This window comes from Mchenga conophoros, linkage group LG2, assembly GCF_057382185.1.
Source record: "Mchenga conophoros isolate Kocher_MC1m ecotype Shallow Benthic linkage group LG2, M_conophoros_male_GT1.1, whole genome shotgun sequence".
Classification (NCBI taxonomy): domain Eukaryota; kingdom Metazoa; phylum Chordata; class Actinopteri; order Cichliformes; family Cichlidae; genus Mchenga; species Mchenga conophoros.
In genome coordinates, this window is record NC_140527.1 from 34319816 (window position 1) to 34343398 (window position 23583).

Consider the following 23583-nt stretch of genomic DNA (forward strand, 5'->3'; position numbering starts at 1 on the left):
TACGAACTATTGACTTCACACCTGCAAACACGTAAAAAGCACAGACACACACACAGACATAGGCACACACCCTCACGAGCTGCATGCAAAAGCACCTTGAACACCTGCCACAACAAAGAGCTACCTGCTACCTTACACAAAGAAAAATATAGACAGACACCACACATGGGGCATAAAACACTCGCAAACACGTACACCAACACACACGCACGCACGCTCGCTCGCTCTTTTTGGCTCGTAAATTGCACTGCATCATCTGATTAAAAGAAGTGCGACAATTTTAAATTATTTGGTGTCCACAGACGACCATTTGCACCACAAAGCCATGCCATTAATAACAGCTGAGGCCTGCACGTATCTTGGCAGGCACACAAACATAGACGACCAAAGGATCAGACAGGTGGTAACTTACCTCCACCTCCACCGAGCAGAGTGTTGTTGGCTAAAAGAGAGACAAGAAAAAAGAAATGATTGTGAATACAACTGAAGCGTAATTAATAAGGCTTAAACTGTCACAGCAAGCAATAATTCAAAAGTCGGAGGACACAAAACTAATTAAATTAAGCAAAAATGTCTGTAGTGTATATATGGCGAGAATGTCTTTTCAATTTATGGCTATGTATTTAGCCAGATAAACAGCTAAGTATTACACTTAGCTATTAGATTTCTATTTTAAACTGCAAATAATATTTGAGGGTTGGACTGAAATAAGAACAAGAAGATGTCTTTTAATTTTTTGGACCATACCAACCTGTGATTGCTATTTGTTAAACTGAATAAATACCTGAACAGATCAATAACAAAAATACCCATGAGTTGCAGCCCTCATCACATCTAATATAAAATGTTACACAGGTCTGTGATGAATAGTGCAATCACGTTCTCATTACATCCAGGTGATATAAAACTCCAATTACTACAATGAGCAGATTTCATTTTTTCCCATTATGATTATTCAGTTATTTTAATTGTAAACCGATTACCCCTAAATGTCAAACTGAAGCCCAAACAAACAATACATTTGATGGCACCTCATCCAACAGGAAGTAGTTTTAACACTTGCTTTCTCTGCCTTACCTCTGCATAACTTTTCACTATGATTTGAAACACCTCATTTTGGTTTTAGAACATATTCTGTGCACAGTAGTACATTTCATGGAGACATTTCCTACTTTAGTGTCCAACTGGTCCTAATGAAAATGTACATTCACTACGCACTTCATTAGGAACAACTGATCAACTGCTCATTAATACAAATATCTAATTAGCCAATCACATGGCAGAAAAATCAGTGCATTTAGGCCATGTAGATATGGTCAAGATAACCTTTTGAAGTTCAAACTGAGCATCAGAATAGGGAAGGAAGATGCAGTAGAGCATCTATTAACATCAAACCTTGAAACAGATGAGCTACAATAGCAAAAGTATTCAGCCCCCTTGAACTTTCCCACATTTTGTCACATTACAGCCACAAACATGAATCAATTTTATTGGAATTCCACGTGAAAAACCAACACAAAGTGGTGTACACGTGAGCAGTGGAACGAAAATCATACATGATTCCAAACATTTTTTACAAATAAATAACTGAAAAGTGGGATGTGCCAAGAACAGGAAAACTGAGGGCACAGTTTGCACAGGCTCACCAAAGCTGGTCAAGAGAAGACTGAAAAAAATGTTGCCTGATCTGATGAGTCAATATTTCTGCGCCAACATTCATATGGTAAGGTCAGAATTTGGTGTAAACATCGTCAAAGCACACCAGTAGTCCTGCCTTATATCAACGGTTCAGGTTGGTAGTAGGACTGTAATGGTGTGGGGGGAATTTTCATGTTTTGGGCCCCTTTTTACCATGTTCATTCCTTTACCACACATCATCTGATGGCTACTTCCAGAAGATAACACACTATGTCACAAATCTCATATCACCAGATCTCAATTCAATAGAGCTTTCATTTGTGGTACAATGGGAGATTTGTATCATGAATGTGCAGCTAACAAATCTGAAGCAAGTGTGTAGTGCTGTGCATCTTTTTGGATCTATGTCATGACAAATAGGGCCGGAACATATCATACCGTTCACAGTAATACCGGTATAATGTTGGGCAACGATAAGAAAATGAAATATCGCAATAGATTATGGGTAAAACACGCATGCGCAGTGCCTTTGTTTTCATACACACATGGCGGAAAAAGCATGGCGGCGGCGCAGAATGAGAAGGGCGAAAGCGGATTGTTGAATGAAACGGATGAACCAGAATTGGTTTGTAAAAATGCTGCAGCTTCAGTGGTGTGGAACTGGTTTAACTTTCGTCCGTCAGATACACAACAAAGCACTATTTTTGGTAGTGCATGCTAGCGGGCCGTCGATATTACCATGTTTTTGGAAAATACAGCACACTTAAAATCAATCCTTTGATTTTTCTGAAAAAACGTATAATCCCGTGTGCCTTATGTATGAATTCTGGTTGTGTTTACTGACCTCGAAATGATTTTATGTCGTACACGGCGCTCGGAAATCTGTCAAATGTTTTAGTACGACTTTGCTAAGCTACGAACCTGCACCACTTGATGGATTGTCGGAGCATTACGGCTATCGTAGGCAGGAGCCTCGCTGAGTGATACGTACTGTGCTTCAACATGATATTACCGTATTATGTGTATAACCTCTTTTTAAGTTTTGTGGATATTATACATGGTTATGCTGAGGATATGTCAGCCAGTTTCCACTGGAAATGCTTTTTGGTTAAACTGTCAGCAAGGATTTTGCATTTGCACTGTTAAATTTTTATATAACTTTAATGCACATAAAAAACAGCTGCTTGTTTAAGTGAACTAATAAAGTTGTGGAGTTGTAAAGTATTTTGTCTAGTGCCAATTATATCGTCAGTTATATCGTTATAGCAAAATTTAAAATGTATATCGTGATAAATATTTTTGGTCATATCGCCCTGCTCTAATGACGAATGAAGGCAGGTCTGAAGGAAAAACAAGGTTCAAGCCAGTTCTAGCAACTTGTATCTAATAAAGTGGGTGATGAGTGTATATTAATGCAGGAGAGCTTTTTCTTCAATAACCCTGCCTAAATGCTGTTTGTTTCAAGAGGTGCAACTGATACTTTAAAGGCAAACTGTCTCCATTTCCTGCTTGTGGACGACTGGTTCAGTTTTCATTCTACAAGTTTGGAAATGGAAGAACCGGATATTTCATTGCATTGAAGTGTACAGCACATCTTCATTCAAAGTGACAGTAAGACAGAGCTCATATAATATCCATTTTCATTAGTACAATAATGACAATGCTATTAAGAAATGAAGAAATACCCTTTAAAGTAACACTGGAAACTTCAAAAACTACAAATGAGTTACAGTTTGTGCATAAATCTAACACCAAGTTGATACTACAACCAAAAACGTTACAAAATAACACAAGCATGACTAGCTACATTGCTAACGTGTTGCACAAGTGCTTTGCTGACATTATAAACAGGCTTCTGTGTGCAAACAAGAGTCTTTGATCGGTTTATGCTTCACCTCATGATTGGTGATCTGAACAACCTCACAGTCATCACAGTGAGTATCAAGCTTCAGTTTGAATTAATTCATTCAGCTACTTGTTCAACAGTAATTCTAATTTTAATTCCTAGTTCTATATTTAAATGAATCTTCATTTAGGTGAAGATAGAAAAATAAGGGGGGGGGGGAAGGTGTTTTGATATTTGTCCTTCTGGGGGGGAAAAAAAAGGTTTATTGGTGTCAGCAATTCTTCACACGAGTGGCTCTCAGTTTGTGTTTTCAGGGCTTACAGTGCTGCTACTATCTCCCAGCCAGTCAGTTAATTGCATCCACGTGGCATCGCAGGTGTAACTCGGTCCCTGATTAGACGGATAGAATGAGAACCAGCAGGCTCGGAGTCCCGTCAGCGAGGGCTGAGAAGCACAGCACAATATGAACGAGTAACTTCACGGCCCGCGAAGCTAATAAATAAACTCACGCTGAGGCTACAGTCCAAAGAATAATAAGCTACCCTGTGACAAAAAATAAACAGGTAATGTGGTTCAGTTTGTGTTTCACTTATGAAAAAGGAGACCATACAGCGACTTCCAACCTGGATAACAAGGAGGTGACTGTAACTTAAACAAAGTAAGAATATAATGAGCTCTTTTTGCAGCAAGGTAAATGCTGAATAAATACTAGTATCTATGAGTGGCCAGTATGCTCCAAATCATTCCCTACTCGAATCAAGTCACTGCACATGCTTGTAAGTGTAAATTGCTGGCAGGGTGATAATGCTGGCTGTGGCTGCTTTTGACATATGTGATACCCAAGTGTTTTTCTCACCCGCATATCCATGAACGTGTGGACTCAGCAGTGTTAGCCTGAGGACATCTGCAGCGCTTCCAGGAAACCGTACCATAAACTCATACAAATCAAGTTTCTTCTTTTTCCCCCTATGCTCATGCATCCTATTTTGGTTGCTGTGAACATGTTAGGATAATCTGATAAGCACATAATCGTTCTGCGAGGGACAGTTTCAAAGTTACGTATGAACACACAGGGGACAGCTCTCATTTTAGCTAATCCTTGCCAGGAGGCATTGTGCCAACTGGGTACGCACTGAGACTGTACATGAAGCAAGCTGGTTTTTAAGAGAGCGAGGAAGAGAAGCTAAATCCCACAGATGTCTTTCCTTCTCGAGGATTCTCTAGTCTTCGCCGTTTTCACCACCCCCCATTGCCTCATTAATTGTAAATACCACTTAATTTCACCCTTTAAACACAGCACACTTCCCTGTATATGTCTCACTAAGATCTCCCAAAGTGACTCTCTCTACTCTCTATCAAGTCTTCTTAGGAAAAAAAAGGAGTTTAATGTGACAGTGTGAAACTGTCTCAGGTGCACAGCTTGTCTAAGAGCTGATAGATCGAATGATGAACCTGAATAAAGCTCGTTCAGATGGAAAACCTCCGACAGATAAATCGTCTCCATTAAGTCACCCGTTCATCATGTGCTGATTAGCTGCAGGCTGTACATAAGGCTTATATCACACACTAGGTCTTGTTAGTACTCGTCTGTGTCGACTAACATGCCCCGAGCAAATTTGAAGCCAGGACTCCTGAGTAGTGAAAAGCTTCCTTTCTAAAGAAAAACAAATCTGCCTGAAGGAGACAGACTGCAGCTCTGACAGGGAGAACTGGACCAAAACTACAGTTATCGGTGTTTTACTGGTGCTGAAGTGAACTGGTGAGCCCGACTGTGACATCAGGATTTGCTGGAATAACTGATTTTGTTTACCCACAGTGGAAACTTGTTACAGCACTTGTTTTAGGCTGATTTGGTGAACTTGTTAGCAAGACACAGAGCAGTTACCAAGCAAAGTAATCACCTATAATTTGTCCGTTTCCACCCTTTTGAATCCAAGACCAATATTTACTGACGTTACCTTTGTTTTAATCTCTAACCAATCCATGGTTAATTACCTAACTGTATAGCAGCTAAATGCTGTACTATCTTCACCAAAGCACAACTGCATTGTAGATCTGCCAGCTGTAGCCAAAAGCAAAGAGACGACAACACTGCGGGTCAACAAAAACTTTAAAGTGCAATGCAAAACAGCACAATGTTCCAGGTCAACTCCCAACCAGGTGTACCTTTCACTGCATCACATTTCCTGCTGTCTTTCCCACATTTCCTGTTGGCTATCTGCAGCTATCAAATAAAAGGCAAAATGAGCATCATTATGAGAGATTTGTTTCACACATTGTAATTTGATAAATTCAGCATATGAAAGCGTGATATTTTACAGACTTTAAAAATCGTCTTTCTGACTGTCTAACTTTAGTAATGGGTAAATTGGTTGCTAGGAAACTGACACTGACAGTTACGGGAACCAAACCCTATTACACCTAACTATAGATATTACTTTGTCTGCATCAAGTGTGGATACGATGACAGATATAGTTTAACAGCAAATAATAATCATGCACTGCAGAATGAGTGTGGAATACATATTACTGTGAAACTGAGTTTTAAACAAGTATCCGGTCTGACATGTTGACCACATTTTTTTTAAACTCTTCCATCACAGATTTTTAAAAAAACTATTTTAATTTTGTATTCAACATAATTCTGGACTAAACTGGCCAATAGCAAGCATTCTTCTTAAATAGTTTTTCTGTTCTTATCCTTTACCTCTTTAGCTCCAGAGAACTTTAGCTGTTTAGCTTTCTGGGAGGACAGAAAGCTAAACAGCTGAGACACCGAGTAAAAACAAGTTTGAACTGGTAGGTGTCACCATGTGTCAATCTACAGAATCCAAAACACACCCAGTGTCATCAAAGAAGTGCAAATCCCATTGCTACTTCATCGCTAATGACTGCATTAGTAGCTGTAAAAACAGATTTAGAGTGTTTAGGCATGTCAAATGGGACCAGTTGTAACTTAACGATTTTTGGAAGCAAATTATTCACCTCCTCTCCTGCCGCATGCCTTGGCTACATCAGTGTCAGGTAATGTCCAAACATTTCCATTAATCACAATAAGACACAGTAAACACAGAGAGTGATAATGAAATTCCGGCAGTCGAGAGAAACAATGCAACGATGACAACGTGTTTAATTACTCCATTACCCTCTGGAACCCTACGGCTGTTATTTGTGTGCACTAAGTCCTCTTTCTTTCTGAGGGAATGACACTAAAACCTGATGTTTTAGATTGCTGAGATTTGTGTCGGCTGCTCTATTAGAGCTGACAGAAATGTCTTACTCCCACATGATAATGTCTGTTTGAGAAATTTAAAAAAAAAAAAAAAAAGTACTAATAAGATGGCAGTCACTACCATTTCAGATAGCAGCGAGTTATGTCCGTACAGGGAAAAGAGTAGGCTGGATGTGTATTTTTCTTTCAAGCACTTCTTTTTTTTTTTTCCCCTTCCCTCTTCCGTCACTGTTCGTGTGTGAAGCTACAAGATGACAAAGACACACAAAAGCAGACAAAGAGTTCTTGGAGAGAGATCGTGGGGGCAGGCTGATGCAGCCCAGAGGAAGCTGATGACCAGTATAAAAACTGCTGCCTTCAGACATGAACAGACAACACTCTGTATGACCTAATTCATTTGAAAGATATTTAAAGTATAGCAGTGTTTTGTTTTGTTTATTTATTAGCCTTTACTTCACTGCACCACCTGAAAAATACGCTGAATACTTATATGGGACTGATTTCTTATCCTTCCTTCAAAGTTATAGCATATTTCTCTGCTTCAGTATCGGCTGCAAAGTAGAATTTCCCAACATAGAGACTTTAGTGGGGCAGACTAGTCAGAGTGTAACTGGCAACTCATTTTAGCATATTTAAATACCTCCAAGAAAAAGTCTCCAAAAGTTGATTCTGTTCATCTGGACGTAGCGTTTTGTGGGAGAAACGTTTCGTCACTCATCCAAGTGACTTCTTCAGTCTCAGCTGACTGCAGGTTTCCCCGATCTCATAAACAGTACATTTGCATAATGACTGAAACCAGCCCACTGAAGGAACAATGGGCTGGGAGGTCAGTTCCTTAATCTTAATTATGCAAATTTGCATGACCATTGATCAACAACCACTGACCAAAACCCACTGATCAAAGACCACTGATCAATGGCCATGAGTACCATTCACAGAGAGTTGGGGAATTTCTGCAATCACAGCATTGTAAGATGGCGAAAGATGTACCCTTAGGGCCCCTCCTCGATTCAGAGATGGTCTTTCCCTTTTCACGTAAATGGCCTCCTTGACTCCGCGCTCAAACCAGCGTCCAGATGAACAGAATCAACTTGAATGCATCAAGACTCCAAGAAAAAGGTTCCATCCACGATCAGTCCACTATTGGAGAATCCCCTAGCTAGCCCCAGCCTTCCCTGCCTTGTGTTTTCCTGACTGGCTGACTCGTTAGTCAGATCACTGATGTGGAGGTTTTCAATATCATTCAGCTCCATCGACAGTCTTTGACTGCAGCTGGTGACAGTAGCCCATGTTCTGCCTCAGAGATCCATTGCAAGCTGCAGGGACACTCTAATGAGAACCTGTGGCAGGTGGAAAAGTGGTTAAAATGCTCAAGCTCACGGAGGCTTCAGAGCAGAACAAGGACTACCAGCTGCAGTCGGGAGTTCATCTGTGGATCAGGATACTCTGCTCAGTTAGGTCCATAAGTTTGTGGACAGTGGCATATTTTTCTTGAGTTTTCTCTCTGTAATCCACCACTGTGCATTTTTAAATCATACAATGAGTTTCTGACTGAAGTGCAAGGAGTGTGACAAAAGTGTTGCACTCACTGGCATTGTCATATATCTGATTTTTCAGAGGTTTGAAAGTAACTGGGGTAAAAATTAATCTTTTTATTTTTATTATTTGGCCAAAAACCTGTGGACCTACCTGTATCTGTTAACGTTCTTGGCAAAATATTTGGAACAGCGCGCAGGAAAAGATGAAGTGATATTACATATCACTTCATTTTGAGATACGTTTTCAGTACTCTGGCAATATGAACACTTTTATTAAAAACACAGAGACCATGCTAAAAATGGATCCCACTACCAATTCCTTAAGGTGGTGCCTTTCAAAATAAAATGAGATTAACATCAATGGAAGTTAACTAAGTTATAGTGAAGCATAAGAACTTCACAGGGGGGACGTGGTGGACAGCAGGGGAAAGCAAATTAGAGAGCAAGTTAGATCAGACACATTAATCAGACACATTATTCCAACTGACTAATAATAATAATACATATACGCACACTGTGACACCACAGTGCAGGGAAAGTGCTATCTTATTCTTCAAGTATACAAGGATGCTGATTAATTATCTACACCGAGTATCACAGAATTGCTATTTTGTAGGTAATATATGACACGTGGGCAATGCATGGAGAGCTACACTGTACCGACTGCCCAGGTAGCTGAAGATGTAAAATATGCACTCCAACATCCTATTTCCATTTTATTTTTGCCTTTCAAAGAAGGGGAGCCAAGTTCAAATTCAAATTCACCTTGTACCTTCCTGTCACAAATGCAAAAATGATTTTCATTTCATCTCACCATTTAAAAAAAATCTCAACTTGTAATCTTTATTCATTGAATTATATAATTATTAAGATAGTCTTACATGAAAAATGTATAAATGTATAAATCTTTGACACATTTTCAGTTATCCCATATAATCCTGTTATTCTCTGTGTAGATACATAGGTGCTTGAGTCTGAACCAGCCTCTGGTCTGATGCCTTTGTTTTCCCTTGTGGGGGGAACAAAGGCATCAAAGCAACCAAAATACCCATGTGCATACACAATCACGCAGTTGCAGAGACGTGGACACACACACGCTCACATACGTGGACGCACACAGGCACACAAACACATACGCAGAAGGGTGCAGGAGGAAAAGGGGTTTGAACACCAAGACGTGCATGCGCATACACCACCCTTTCAAGCAGTCACAGATACACACATATACAAATCCAGACAGTCAGTGTTTGGGTAACCATGGTGATGGCAAAGCCCAAAGGTTTGTTACTGAAACCTAGTTAATTAGAACGAGTAAGGGCGAGAGAGAGAGAGAGTAATGTCGATACTCGAGGGAAAGTGTTTCGCCATCTGTTAAAACCCACATGTACCCTCTGCCCGGTCGTATGTGGATACAGTGTAACTGTGTGTGCACGAGCTGGCCACAGTTGTTGCATGAGCAAACACAAACACACACACACACACACACACACAATTCTCTGCTCCTGTGGTGCTGAAAGCGCAGAGGCCAAGAGTTTCTTTTTCTTACTGGTATTAGATGACTAATTGGAAGAGCTAATGCTTAGCCGCCAAATAACACGCGCTGGCATCTGCTGCAGAGACACACCAATTATCGCGCACGAAAGGGATCAGGGTGATAAGTTATACAACTACATACAGAAGGAAAGAGACGGGAGGAGGGAGGGTTGACAGGGAGGGAGTGGAGAATGGGGTGGAGGAGGGGAGTGCGAGGTGTCAGGGGACAGAGGAAAGGCTCGGGGAGGAGGGGGGAGAGAGCGTGAGGGAGGGAGGGGATGATGGAGGTGAGTGAGTGAGAGAGACAGAGACAAAGTGAAAGAGACCTGAGGGTGGAGAAGGGAGACACAGGGCTAAATTTGCCGGGAACATAAAACAACAAGATGGAGTGTAGTTCTTCTTCTTTCTTGGGAGGTAAGTAATCAGAGAAAGGGGGAGAAAGAGGCCTGATTGATGCATCAGTGAGGAGCTACATGCCTTAAAACCTGGCCAGAGAGAGGAGGTGGTGGTGAAAGAATTTGGCTGTAAGAGTGAGACTAAGGAGAGGCAATGGGCTCTCGTTTTGTGTTTGGCTCACTGTGTGTAATCACCTGCGCGTTTATGAGTGTGTGTGAATGTTTCTCTCTCTCTGTGGGACTGTGTTAGAAATCGGAGGTAATGATGATAATGATGAAAACAGGGTAACATTTACTTTGTAGCCCTGTGTTAAACCAGCTTTGCCAGTGTGTGTCTTTCCTTTAAATGGCCTTCCATCTTATTTTAGTTTTTTTTCTCCTTTCTCCCTGGCTTCTCCCTCCTATTCCCCAGGCCCCAGTGCAACCTGTTTGTGTATTCCTCCCTCTCCCGCTTGCCTCTCTCTCTCCTACCCACTTGTCCTAAACACCATTATAGCGCTTTCAGTCATTTAATTTCTAGCCATCATTTATTTGGACCACTTGAGAATGTCAATCAGTTTGCTGCTGTCCCTGTGTCAGAGAGGACAAAGCCTGAGCTACGTTGCAGGATAAATGCAGATTTGATTCTTTACCATCACCTTTTAAACCGAGAAAGACAAATTTAACATAAAACAATCTGATCTTGTAATTAATAACATAAGAGGATTTGCCTTTAATGACAAACACTCCAACTGTTGTATTAAGTAATCGTTAATAATCTATTTTTTTAACTTGTCCTGCTCCACCCTGAGCATCAGTACAGGTGGACTATAACCTAAACTGAGTTAAACAAGTAATGCAAGCAAACTGGGTTAAAAGAAATAGTGTTATTGTGTTTCCTTTTCTTGCACCTGTGTTTACGCTGCTTTATAGGCTTTCCTTGGCCTCTTGGCAAACCTTACTTACTAGAAATATGTTTTTAAGCTTCACAAAGTCTTGTTCCCACCTGTGTGTAACAAACACCTTACTCCAAAATGTGCATTTGTACGCACTGATGTAGTGTTAACATAGATTTATAAGTGAGGATCCCAACACTGCTAATTGCTTGTGCATTCTTACCATAGTTCACACTTGCAGTGGCGATATGACATGAAGCAGCTGGTAACTTTAAATTAATGATAAGATGAAGCGTGACAAGAGCAGGTTTCTCAGACTACTTGGAAACGGAGGAAGTTGACCAGAGTTCAACTTTATGCAAATGAGCAGTAATGCATTGGGGAAATGGCCAGCTGAAGGGTAGAAGTATTTAAGGGTACTTTACATTTTTTTGTCGTAAATCCTCCTCCGACTACAGTTACTATAACGGCTGGCAACAGCCCGCGTACTTCCTCAACAACTTTATAGTAGAAATTCAAATGCCTGCAATCAGTGAGGCAACATTAACAACAGGCGAAGATAAATGATGCAGAGAAAGCTCTTTTTTTGCCTTTACCATAGAGAGTGCATTGCATGCTTGGCAAAATATTTATATTTTATCATTCTAAAATGATCTTTGAATTAATTAAGAGAACATCTGTTGATCCAGTTTTGCTTTCTTGCTTCTGGTGAGACTGTGCAAGTAAATCATAAATTTGGGCTTTTTCCAGTTTGCACAAAGCCATTTGTTATCATTTTACACTATTTTATACCATAAATGCTTAATTACTAAATTCAATATTTTATATTTTAATCTCTACTGAAGAGATGTAGCCTCTTACTGAAAAGTGAGGCCAATGTGGAAATGCCTTAAATATTATTTTTTATAATGGCCAGCAGGGGCGATACTAGAGGTCTATGAAAAGCTTCCCAACTTCTTATATATAACCTCAGCAAACACTTTGCTCACGTGTTTCTCGTGTCATTCACTAGTGTCAAATCTTATGTAATACAGCACAATGTTATTTTTTATAAATTATGGTCCCCTTTAGATTAAAATTATTGCACAGTAGATAATACTGGCTCAAGGCTTTGTCTGACTTGACAGGCTGATATCATCTTTAGTAGTGCTCTCAGAAAATTACTGAGCTTGCCATCACTGCTATTAGCATGAACATACAGGGAACCCATTCTGAATATAACCAACATGCAAATGTGTCACGCAGGAGGCAATGCAAAGTCTGTACAATGAGACTGAGGGAAGCCTGAAGAAGAAGAGTGGTTTGTTTTGCTTTTTGTGGTCTAAACAATCAGAGATGAGCATCTAAGTATTGATTGGCTAAGCCAGTGCAGAATGACCACAATATTGCACAACAAACCAACAATTATTGGTGCAGAAATTGCACTGGTAAATATAGATAATATTCAGATTTTAAGTATTAAGCATTAAGCAGCTGCTAATGCAATTTTTATTATGCAGAGAGCAATTTCATCAATCATGCTAAATCTACATATCAGTGAGTTGAAATGATTGTGTATCATTTGTTTTGGTATAATCTGGGCCATTTTGTTTGCCATTTGTGGCTACAACTTTTTTGTTTTTTTAATATTTGAAGGGGAACATGCAGCTAATCCTTTAACCTACTTTTACTTAAGACAATAATTGCCTGAACGGGGGTGTTAAACAGATACCACGAGGGATAAATCCACCATAAATTACAGTGATTTAACACAGACACAGTAATAGTTCCTGCAGGAATAACTCAATTTTTCTTATTACAAATGCCATAATACAAACAGAAAAAATAGTAACCTGATTGTAATAAGTTCCCTCTATTTAAGAACATTTTCAACAAAAATGGGAGGGAAAAAAACACAATAAGAAACACCCTGATGTAGATCAATAAAATCAAGGGTAATCTTTGTAAATATAGCAGGATGAACTGAACTGAACTGTATTGTACTTCAGGTTCTCAAGTCAGGTTCAAGCTCCTTTATATGACAATATAAAACAGAATGAGAATGATAAATCAGTCAACATTACCCTGTTGTATTAAGACAGGGGGAAGAATATATAGAACTGGATTGCTAAATGTGGATGTTTCAAACATACACAACGCGTCAATCCACAAGTAGACTTACAATATTGTACACTTTCCTTTATCCTAATATTTTGCTTATACTATATGTGGAAAAATAAATAAAACTGCATAAAATGTCAAATGTTAGCATTATTATAGTACCAGACTACTTAAATAGCTAAGCAATAATTATCCAGCATCACGTCCCACTGCCTCATTTAGTTCAGTTCAGTTCAGTTCAGTTCATTTTTATTTCAAACATTTCAAACATGTGCCTTCACAATCATTACAAAATATCATTCCATTATTTGTTTGAAAAGGAGTAGGCTGAAGTATTTACTTATTTGTCCCTACCCCCTCAAGTTTTACCTCTCATTCATTTAATTTTTTTTTTGTCTTAAATTAAACAAACAATATATGAAACATATAAACATATGAAGTAAAACAAAACATAACATACATAAATCAAAAACGAGAAATTAGCAAGCCCCACCACAGTATAGTTTCTTTCATATGAAAAATACAGAATGTGTATATTTGCAGATACACAAGTTATGGAAAAACAACAAACCAAAACAAAACAAAAAAACAAAAAAACAACCAAAAAAGAACCGCAACACCATTACCAGCAACATTACCATCCTGGGTTAACCCCGTTTTCTTCATTCTTATACTTATTTAAAATTAGGTTTTTATATTTTACTTTAAACTGTTTTATGTTTTGACTGTCTTTTATTTCTTCTGTTAGACTGTTCCATAATTTAACTCCTGCAATTGAGATAGACATCGTTCTTAAAGTTGTTCTAGCACTTTGTATTTTTAAATTCCATTTCCCTCTTAAGTTATACCCACCTTCTCTTTCTATGAACAATTTACAGATTTCTTTGGGAAGCAATTTATTTCTGACTTTATACATTATTTGCGCTGTTTTAAGCTTCACCAAGTCTTGGAATTTAATAGCTTGCATTTTGACAAAGAGTGCATTTGTATGGTCCCTGTACCCTACATTATTTATTAATCTAATGGCCCTTTTCTGTATTATAGTTATTGTTTGTGTGTTACTTTTGTATGTGTTTCCCCAGACCTCTACACAGTAGCTCATATATGGCAGTAGTAAAGCACAGTATAAAATGTGCAGTGCTTTCTGATCCAACATATGCTTTGCTTTTCCCAGGACGGCAATGCCCCGTGCCAATTTCCCCCGAACATAAGTAATGTGTGGCTTCCAACAGAGCTTGTGGTCAATGATCACCCCAAGAAATTTTATTTCATTTACTCTTTCTAAATATACATTGTCAACACATATTTCTACTTCGATGTTTTTCTTTTGGTTTCCAAACAACATAAATTTGGTTTTATCGAGATTCAATGATAATTTATTTATATCAAACCACTTCTTTAATATCGTTAATTCCTGTGTGATCATTTCCAAAACCTGTGGCAATTCCCCACCTGAACACAGTATATTTGTGTCATCGGCAAATATTACAAACTTTAAAATCTCCGATACTCTGCAGATATCATTTAAGTACATAATAAACATTTTTGGACCCAGTACTGAACCTTGAGGTACTCCACAAGCTATATCCATCAAATTAGATTTATATTCATTTATTTGTACATATTGTTGCCTATTCCCTACATAGCTTTTTAACCATTCCAAAACCACTCCCCTAAACCCGTACTTTTCCAGTTTTTTTAATAGAATTTCATGATTAACAGTATCAAACGCCTTCTTTAGATCTAAGAAAACTCCGAGCGCATACCTCTTATTATCCATACATTCCGTTATCTTTTCCATTAAATCTATCAGTGCCAAAGCTGTTGATCTGTTGTTTCTGAACCCATACTGACTATCTGTCATTAATTCATATTTTTCCACAAAACTGTCAAATCTTTTTATGAAGAGTTTTTCCAGTATCTTAGAGAACTGGGAGAGTATTGACACTGGTCTATAGTTTGTAAAATGATGTCTTTCACCGGTTTTGTAAATGGGAATAACTTTAGCAACTTTCATTTTTTGTGGAAAAACTCCTTTTTGAAACGACAAGTTGAATATATATTTTAATGGTTTTACGATACCATCAATAACTGTCTTTACCGTTACCATATCAATATCATTCCAGTCTGTACTGGTTTTGTTCTTAAGTCCTCTAACCATGTCATAAATCTCTTTCTCTTCCACTGCTCTTAAAAACATTGAGCTACTATTCCTTTCAATATTTTCACCAGTGTCCCTTTCTATTCCATCAACCTTTATTTCTTCTGCCAGTTTTGGCCCTATGTTTACGAAGAATTCATTAAAGCCATTTACTATCTCTTCCATGTTATTAATACTTCTTGTACCTTCTATAAAGTACCCAGGGTAATCATTATTCCTTGATTCATTTTTGATTATTCTGTTTAATACATTCCATATATCTCTTGTGTTATCTTTATTGTGTTCTAACCTTTTAATGTAATACTCTCTTTTACAGGATCTCATTATATTAGTTAATTTATTTTTGTAAGTTTTATACTTCATTTCAGTTTCTATTCTCTTTTTTATGAATTCTCGATACAGGGTATTCTTTTTTTTGCTGGCATTTTGTAGTCCTTTTGTCATCCATGGTCTTCCTGCATAGTTGTGTTTCCTATTGATTTCAATTACTGGGCAGTTTTTATCAAGTAATGTGTTAAATGTTCTTAAAAATCCTTCGTAAGCTTTATTAACTTCTGTTTGTTCATATACAATATTCCAATCTTGCTTTAAAAGTTCATTTCTAAGACAATTTAAGGTCTTCTCTGTTCTTATTCTTTTGTAAATAATCTTATGTCCATCGTTGTTCACTTTATAATGGCAATTATACGATGCAAAGACTGGTAAATGGTCACTTATATCATTGATTAACAGCCCACTTTTTATCTTTCCTTCTATTATATTTGTAAATATATTATCTAATAGAGTTGCACAAACAGAAGGAATATATAAGTACGACCATTACTAGAGACTGCTACACTCCATAATTATAGTACACTTGACTTCATAAATTATCATATCACATGATGTAAGTGATACTGACACTGTAAGCATGACAATTTAGACATATGAAGTATTTAATAATATTTGCTAAATTAGATGTAATTGAATTAGAATGATCAACTGTTTTATAAAGTGTTACAAGTGCATAAATGCTAAAGCCTGCTGATATATGGTTGCTAGATTATGATGACGCTATAATATCTATTATGGATAAATACCTTCAGGGGTCTACACAAATTCAGCCACACAAGCCTAGAGACCAGTCGGTGATCCTCTGACAATCTCTGGTTTCTACGATAAATGTGTGTCATCTAATAAGTCGACTGATTGTGGGCGATTGACAGTTGTTCTCGGGTATAGCTGCTTTGGTTGCATATCAGATTGCAACTTGGCAACTGCTCATGGTTTCCATTAAAGACGCCGACAGGTCTGCAAACACTCGACTGAAACACTTTGCATTCAAAATAAAAGTTGTACCTTATTACATCAATGTGTTTCAAAATGCCAAACATTTACTTTGAAGGCAAATATCGTCCATTTGCAGTTTGCATTGTACTTTCACAACCACTTGGCAACTGTTTGCAGACAAGTTGGCATCTTCAATACAAATTATGCTGCAATCACAAGGTTTCCGATGCAGGACCATATAGGTCTTTCTTTTAGCGACAATCAGCAACCTCCTGCAATCATTTAACAACTGGTCTGGAATACAAAATACCAGTGGTAACCATGAGGTCACTGACCGGTCTTTTGGCCTACATGAATATGGGTTAGAAATCAATTCAACAGCAACAGCCAGTAACGTCCAGTAACCACTTGCAATCAGTCAGGGAATACTCATTGTTCCCTAGCAACTGATAGTTTCACGGCACGTTCGTTTGCTCATTTCCTGATTGGTTTCTGTTAGCGCCTCCTGCACAGAGATTTTGATTGTAAACGGTTTTGTTCTCACAGGCAGAAAAACACAACTTACACTTTTCCAAATAATTAATTTAGTAGTACTTATGTTATGATTAGACTTTTACTAATGTGAGGGTAAAATTGGGGTTTTTTGGCGTTTGTGTGGCCATGATGGGTGTCAAGGTTTGGTTAGCAATGGCTCACTGTGATGGACTCGTGTATTGATTAAGAACGTCAGTGTTCGGGTACACAGTCTCACGAGATGACATTAAAAACATATAATAATAGTATTATGGAAATCAAGACGTTTTTCAGGGTTGCACTGTGTGGGTCAAATATACAGTATGACACAGTGGTAGATTAGAGCAGACACACTCTAAAATAACATTTTTTAAGCAGATAAAATAACTGCTAGGGAAATCTGCCCCAGTCCCTCTGATTGTTTCCGTGAGTCTGACTATGAGAGTCTTTCAAAATGAATCAGACTAAGTCCTACTACCGCATCTCTGGAACAGCGCCAGAGGGTGCTGGTGGTGTAGCTGCACCTGCACCTGGAGCCCCAAGGGGCCCACACAGGCCCTGTACAGATGCTCTGTGTGCAAATGAGCTGCAGAGTGTGTGGGTGCGTGATTGAAGAGGACAGAGGTGTGCCAATGTTTGCACCTCGGTCTGGCATGACCAACTTCTGTCAGGGAAAGCAACATTTAAAATTGCTGTGTTCGCATTCAATAAAAGCCTAAGCTGTGGCGACTCCTCAGTGAGCAAACAGCGCAAAGGTAATAAATGCAAATTAATTGTGAGGTGTGCCTCTTAGGAAAATAAAACTCACTGGTCACAGAGTCAGAAAACACATCAGAATCAATTTAACCCCGAGCTGATTCACAGTCATTATGCCTCAAGGACCCCTGCCTTTGACTCGTCCTGACACACAATGATGCCAGTGACTCTATGTTTATGATTAGGGTCAAATTAAAACTCAGACTTATATAAATAATATGTATTACTTCATTTTCTCAAGTGTGAGAAACCTTTCTCCTTCCTTTTCCTCGAGGGCTTTAATCCACTCATTTTCCATCTAAGGGGGCCCCCAAAGCCCCAACAGCTAAAGTCTCCGGTGCTTTGTGTAGCCTGTGTGTGAGTGTATGGGTGTGTGCGTGGGTGTGTGTCTGTGCACCTGTCACTCTAATGCGTGGTGAGTTGTCGGTAATTGCTGGACCGTTGCGACCTCCTGAACCCCTGTAACGGAGCTCAGAGAGCCGCTGTACGCTGTAAAGAGTACCCCCCCTCCACACACACACACACACACACACACACACACACACACACACACACACACACACACACACACACAGAAAACAACATCACGCGCAGTCTCGGCTCTAGATGATGAAGAGGAGGAGGCGAAGGAGGAGGAGGACACAACGTGCGCTGGAGGCGACACCTGTCAAACCGTTACTGAACACAGTTGGTTTATTTAAAAAGACGGAGGCGCCCTGAGGACTTGGGGGACAAAGCGAGGTGGAAATAGAGATTAGTCGCACCTATTGCCGCTGTTTTGCGCTGAGGGAGAGACACGGACCTCTTTTGAGGAGAAAGAGTGAGAGAGAGAGAGGAAGAGACTGTGTAGTATTAACGTTATGACATGCCGTTTTGGAGTTGAAGTAGCGAAGTTGACGTTTGGTTGTTGGCTGACAGCGAGAAGTGAGAGCGAAAGGACGCTGGAGAGGGAAAAACTGGACTTTATTCGAGGTTAGCCCCTCTCTGGCACACACACACTCTCTCTCTCTCTTCCACATACACACACACACACACACACACACACACTCCAAACACATTAACCACAGCGGAGCTCAGAGTGAAACAACAGGGTGGGAGATAACTCGTGCACATCGCGGAGCTTCGGTGCGGACAGACCGAGCGTCCCCGTTCCTCTGCGGCGCGCTCGCCCCGGCTGTAGAGACCGCTGGCCGGGACTTACCGGACACCCAGAAATAATCTGTTAACTTGAGGGGGATGATAGGACAAGGATGCCCTGAGGGGAGCGAGCACCAGAGAGGCGGAAAAAGGGGCAACAAAAGGTATGATGTGGTTCGTGTTGGTGACTGCGTTTGCAGAGGAAACGCTTCGTTCAGTGCTGTCAGTCTGTCATCGTGGTTACATGTTGATGCCAACCAGCTTTAGACTCCCTCCGTGTTGCAAATACGTACGCCTGCCCTCGTTTATATAAATGTGTGTTTGCGTGTGTGTTCATCTGTGCAGCTACCTGCTGGACCAAGCTTTTTGCAGACAAGTAGAAAAAAAGTCCGAGATTTGAGAAGCAGGGCTTCGGAGAGTTAACAGGCAGAGGGAGATTAAAGCCATAGATTACTTTGTAAAGAGAAAGAATTCCCGCTTGTATGTTTTCTCTCATCCCTCCTATCGCTCTTTCCTGTTCCCTCCCTGCATTCCCCATGTGAGCTGTTGTGTGTGTGTCTGCGCTTATGTGTGTGTGTGTGTGTGTTTCAGAAAGGCCAAGTCTCCCAACAGGCATGCCCTTCTTACATGACAACGTCTACATCTCCTTCACCCCCCCCCCCCCCCCCACACACACACACTCAGTGTCTCTCAAGGCTCTCTGTGCTTTGATGCTCCATGATGCGCAGGACACCAAGCAGACTAAAACACACAATCAAAATGTTGCGTCATGTAACTCGTCTCATTAAAACTAACTAACATCTCTAACTGGGTGCAAACATAAACGTACATCTGCGCATGCACACCCATGTGCATGTACAGTACGGGATTAGCAGTCATATCGAGACAGCCAGATTAGAATGAGATTCTCGGGGCCAGAGCAGTTGAACATGGGATTAAAGAAGAAAGGGAGAGATGGATAGATGGATGGATGAAGTGATGGAAGGGGAACAAGGAGAGGGAGTGAGAGGCAAAGAGGCCAGTGACAGGCAAAGGGGGAGAAAGAGAGAGAGAGAGAAGCACAGAACATGAGATTAAAGTGTAATGTCCTAGAGAGGCAGAGAGAAAGAGAATCCAGGGCAAGTCATGCAGTTAGAAGGAACGGCATTGGCAGAATGTGGCGAGAATAAAGACGAGGTGAAGGCAGCAGACACTCTTCCTCTATCGCCTCCCTTTTGATCTCCTCTTATTCACCCATCTGAAAGCACTAGGGGAGCGCTGCTTATATAACCCCCCATTTGAAAAGCACAATAAACCAAGGGGTTGGAGGAAAAAAAACACTTTAGACTGGGAAATTACAGGAAAAAAACATTCAAATCTAAAACCTGGGAACAGATGTGCATCCTCAGCCTGGCAGACATTAGTATCATCCCCATGCCTGAATGGCAGCATTCTTCATTTCCCTGAAATCTGCTACAGGCATCATTCAACCTATCAAGAGACCCTGCTTTCACCTCCAAAACTAGATTTAGCTGTTCCAAATCCTCAAACTCAGCCAAGGATTTGTTAAAATTTCAGCAGCACATGTGTTAAAAGATATGTTAATGCCAGTGCGCTCTGCACAGCATGTGTCTTTTGTTAACACTTCTGTAGCCCTAATTGAACTCAAAGAATTGCTCCAGACAGATTAATGTTAAAGCAGCTTTTAGTCTTGTATCAGCAATGTTGACTAAGCTGTGCCATCGGGTTGCTGATGCTACTATTGGGTAAATAAAACACATTATTAAAAAGTATGATCCTAGAGCCTGCTTTAAAACAACACATAGGGTATTAGATGTTATCCCACTGAATATTAACTGTTTAAAGTGAAGGCTTTTCTAGCAGACCTTTATTAAGTTGAGGCTCAGTGGGGAATTTGTATAAAGCTAATTAGATTTACCGGAAAACAACAAGTCTGCTTTTTTAGAATTAACATATTTTTCCAGGTCACACTGAGGGCACAGCAACAAGTTTGAAGAAATGAACAAAAAACTTACTGGGTGAATAGAGTGTATTAAAGAAACACACCAAGCAACATGAGCATTTACTTGATTTCTGGCCAACTGATGAGTTTAGGTCCAAAATTCCCTCTTCTTCTGGTTCACCTTTAGTCAGCAGGGTGGGAAACATCTGAGCCTTTAGCTGGTAAACACTCAGCTTTCCACCAGTAACTTTGTCTGTCTTCTGCGTGGCGCTGAGAAGGCGGGATTATCAGAGCAAAGCATGACCGCAACAATCACATGAAAGGCTCTGAGTGGTTTCACATGGATGGGAAGAACTGCAGAGCTACAATCTTCTGTTGGCTTTCCAACTCCATTAACCTCCTAGGACCTGGCGTCCACATATGTGGACATCACGTTTTGGGTTATTTAGACCAAAATACTCAATTTTGCTCTACATGGGCCTGATATCCACTTACGAGGACATTATACTGCTACTGTTCTATCGAAATTTTAAACAAATATCCTCATATGTGGCTCTTATTTTCTTAAAAACAAAATTAAGGTAAAAAAAAAAAAATCTGGTAATTCTTTGTTTTTACATTCATCGGGCCCAATACGCCCAAATATCAAAGAGAAATTAAAAATGCATGCTGTGGAAGAGTTCAGGTCTTAGTAGGTTAATATTACATGCAGTCTTTTCTTTTCTTTTAATTGTTGATGTAATATATTTTCCTTCAAACTTTACTCCGTCCTTGTTAGACTGTGCAATATGCAGTCAGTGTATTCTGTACTGTTAAATATAAAACCCCAGCAGTATGACCTTGGGGGTTGTAACTACCCACAGTTTTGATCAGGAGTGACGTTATTTCCCTGGTGGCACTTTGTTCAGTTTACCACTGAGTGATTGCACGCTCACGTTCAAGGCACTGGGTCGGTTCCCTGTGGCAAAACTCTGCTTCATGTATCTCAGTAATATGTCTGCTGTCCTGGGGCTATTATACCATCACATCTAACATGCCTACTTTGATGATCTCTGATTCTGTATTTATTTTTTTTAAATCCGACCTTTATCGTCTTTATTACAGCACTGTGGCTTACATCTACTGAGATTTACATCGCTATTAACCGCTGTCCGTCGATTTGTTTCCAAGCCTAAAATCATGACGTTCAGCATTAATGCTTCACGGCAAAATGTAAATAATTGAGTGACTCTGGCATGCTGTTAACATTTCCTTTTATTAATGATTCAATACTGGAATTGGTACCCGTCCAAATCAATACCCAATTGGAGTAAATGGATGATGTCCATGCTGACCGGCGCTGGCTTGTGGCCTTTTCATGACAGTTCATTTATATATTTATTTATTTATGTTAAACCTTTTGCTGTCTCAGGATGGTAAATGGTTAAGTTAAACTGATGAACCAGATGAACTGAACCAGATCAAATTGGGCTTTATTGATCAGCAAGAGCGGAAATTGTCTTGTCATTGAATACAAATGGGGGGAAAAAAACAGTACAGAGCTCAGTATTTTTGCTGATATACCAATACTGACAGCTACAAGATTAAAAGTAAATGTCTAATATTGTGCAAGTCCCCTTCGCTCCCTCTCTAAACCAGCTCTGACCCATCAGGCCCCAGTCATGGGACCTCTGGCGGTGTGCTGTGATGCCTGGGCCTACTGCAGATCTTACTATCTGAGCATGCCTTGGGATGTTTGTGGTATTCTTTGACCTGCTAGCGTGCAGTCTTTATGGTATGGTGGACCACATGATGTTGTGCTTGGTGCTTGGTGGGTGGCATCATCCACAAACACCAGCAAACTATTATTAGTGAGATGATCGATGTTATTCACATCACCTGTCAGCAGTTTAAAAGCTTATGTAATGGTACAGTCTGTGGGACTAAAACATGCACTTTCTTTAACTAATAAACAGAACAACCCAACAGAAGAGTGTTGTCTGCTATATATGGCCTTCCACATATACCTGCACATTAGTGTTTTGTAGTCACACCACATGTGTGGGAAATACTGCACTTGTAGCCAGATTTAGAGTTTAACCCGCCCCCGAAACAATGATTTCATAACCCTGCCCTGAACAGCTTTACAGAGACTCAGACTGAGACAGCACCCAGGATAATTTACTGATGATTACGGCACATTTTATCTTCTCTTAACACGAGGAGGAGAACACAAAGCTCATTTAGATGTAAACAGTCAAACTGATGATGACAAAAATCTATAACTCTGATCTGAGCTCCTTCTTTAGAAGTCAGAATAACCAATCGTACTGTACAGATCCCTCATGTTGTTCATGCCAGAAGCACATATGTGCAAATATTTGTCCCAGGCTAACAAAAAACAAAAAACAAAAAACAGCGTTGATTAGAAAAAGCTGCTAATTGAAAAACCACATGCATTAATCAGGTATTAACTTGTTATCTGCATCACCTTAATCAAATCCAATTCCTTGTTTTTAAGAGTTTTGCTTATAAAAGATAATATCCACATAAAAGAAAATCTAGAGAGCGAGTTCCACTTTGGAAATGTTGTCGTCTTTCAGCTATACAATGCTCATGCAGCGCTTCGAATCTTGTGTAGGGGTTGAACGTTGATGCTTCGAAACATC

General features: G+C 39.7%; 2 protein-coding genes across 6 annotated transcripts in view; one reads left to right on the forward strand and one right to left on the reverse strand.

Moving 5' to 3' along the window:
* The window catches only part of macrod1 (mono-ADP ribosylhydrolase 1), a 147418-nt gene that overhangs the window by 64763 nt on the left and 59072 nt on the right, over positions 1-23583 (reverse strand). For all 3 annotated transcript variants that reach the window (XM_085297086.1, XM_085297078.1, XM_085297095.1), the window contains exon 4: positions 413-442. In XM_085297086.1, coding sequence (XP_085153212.1) covers positions 413-442 — 30 coding nt within the window. The remainder of the gene's footprint in view (positions 1-412; positions 443-23583) is intronic.
* The window catches only part of flrt1b (fibronectin leucine rich transmembrane protein 1b), a 40550-nt gene continuing 27069 nt past the window's right edge, over positions 10103-23583 (forward strand). The window contains exon 1 of one of the 3 annotated variants that reach the window (XM_085297022.1): positions 10103-10201. The gene's annotated coding sequence lies outside the window, so the exon portion shown is untranslated. Of the gene's footprint in view, positions 10202-18452; positions 19158-23583 lie in introns of those variants that run through there. The other 2 variants (XM_085297004.1, XM_085297012.1) reach the window with 2 other exon arrangements.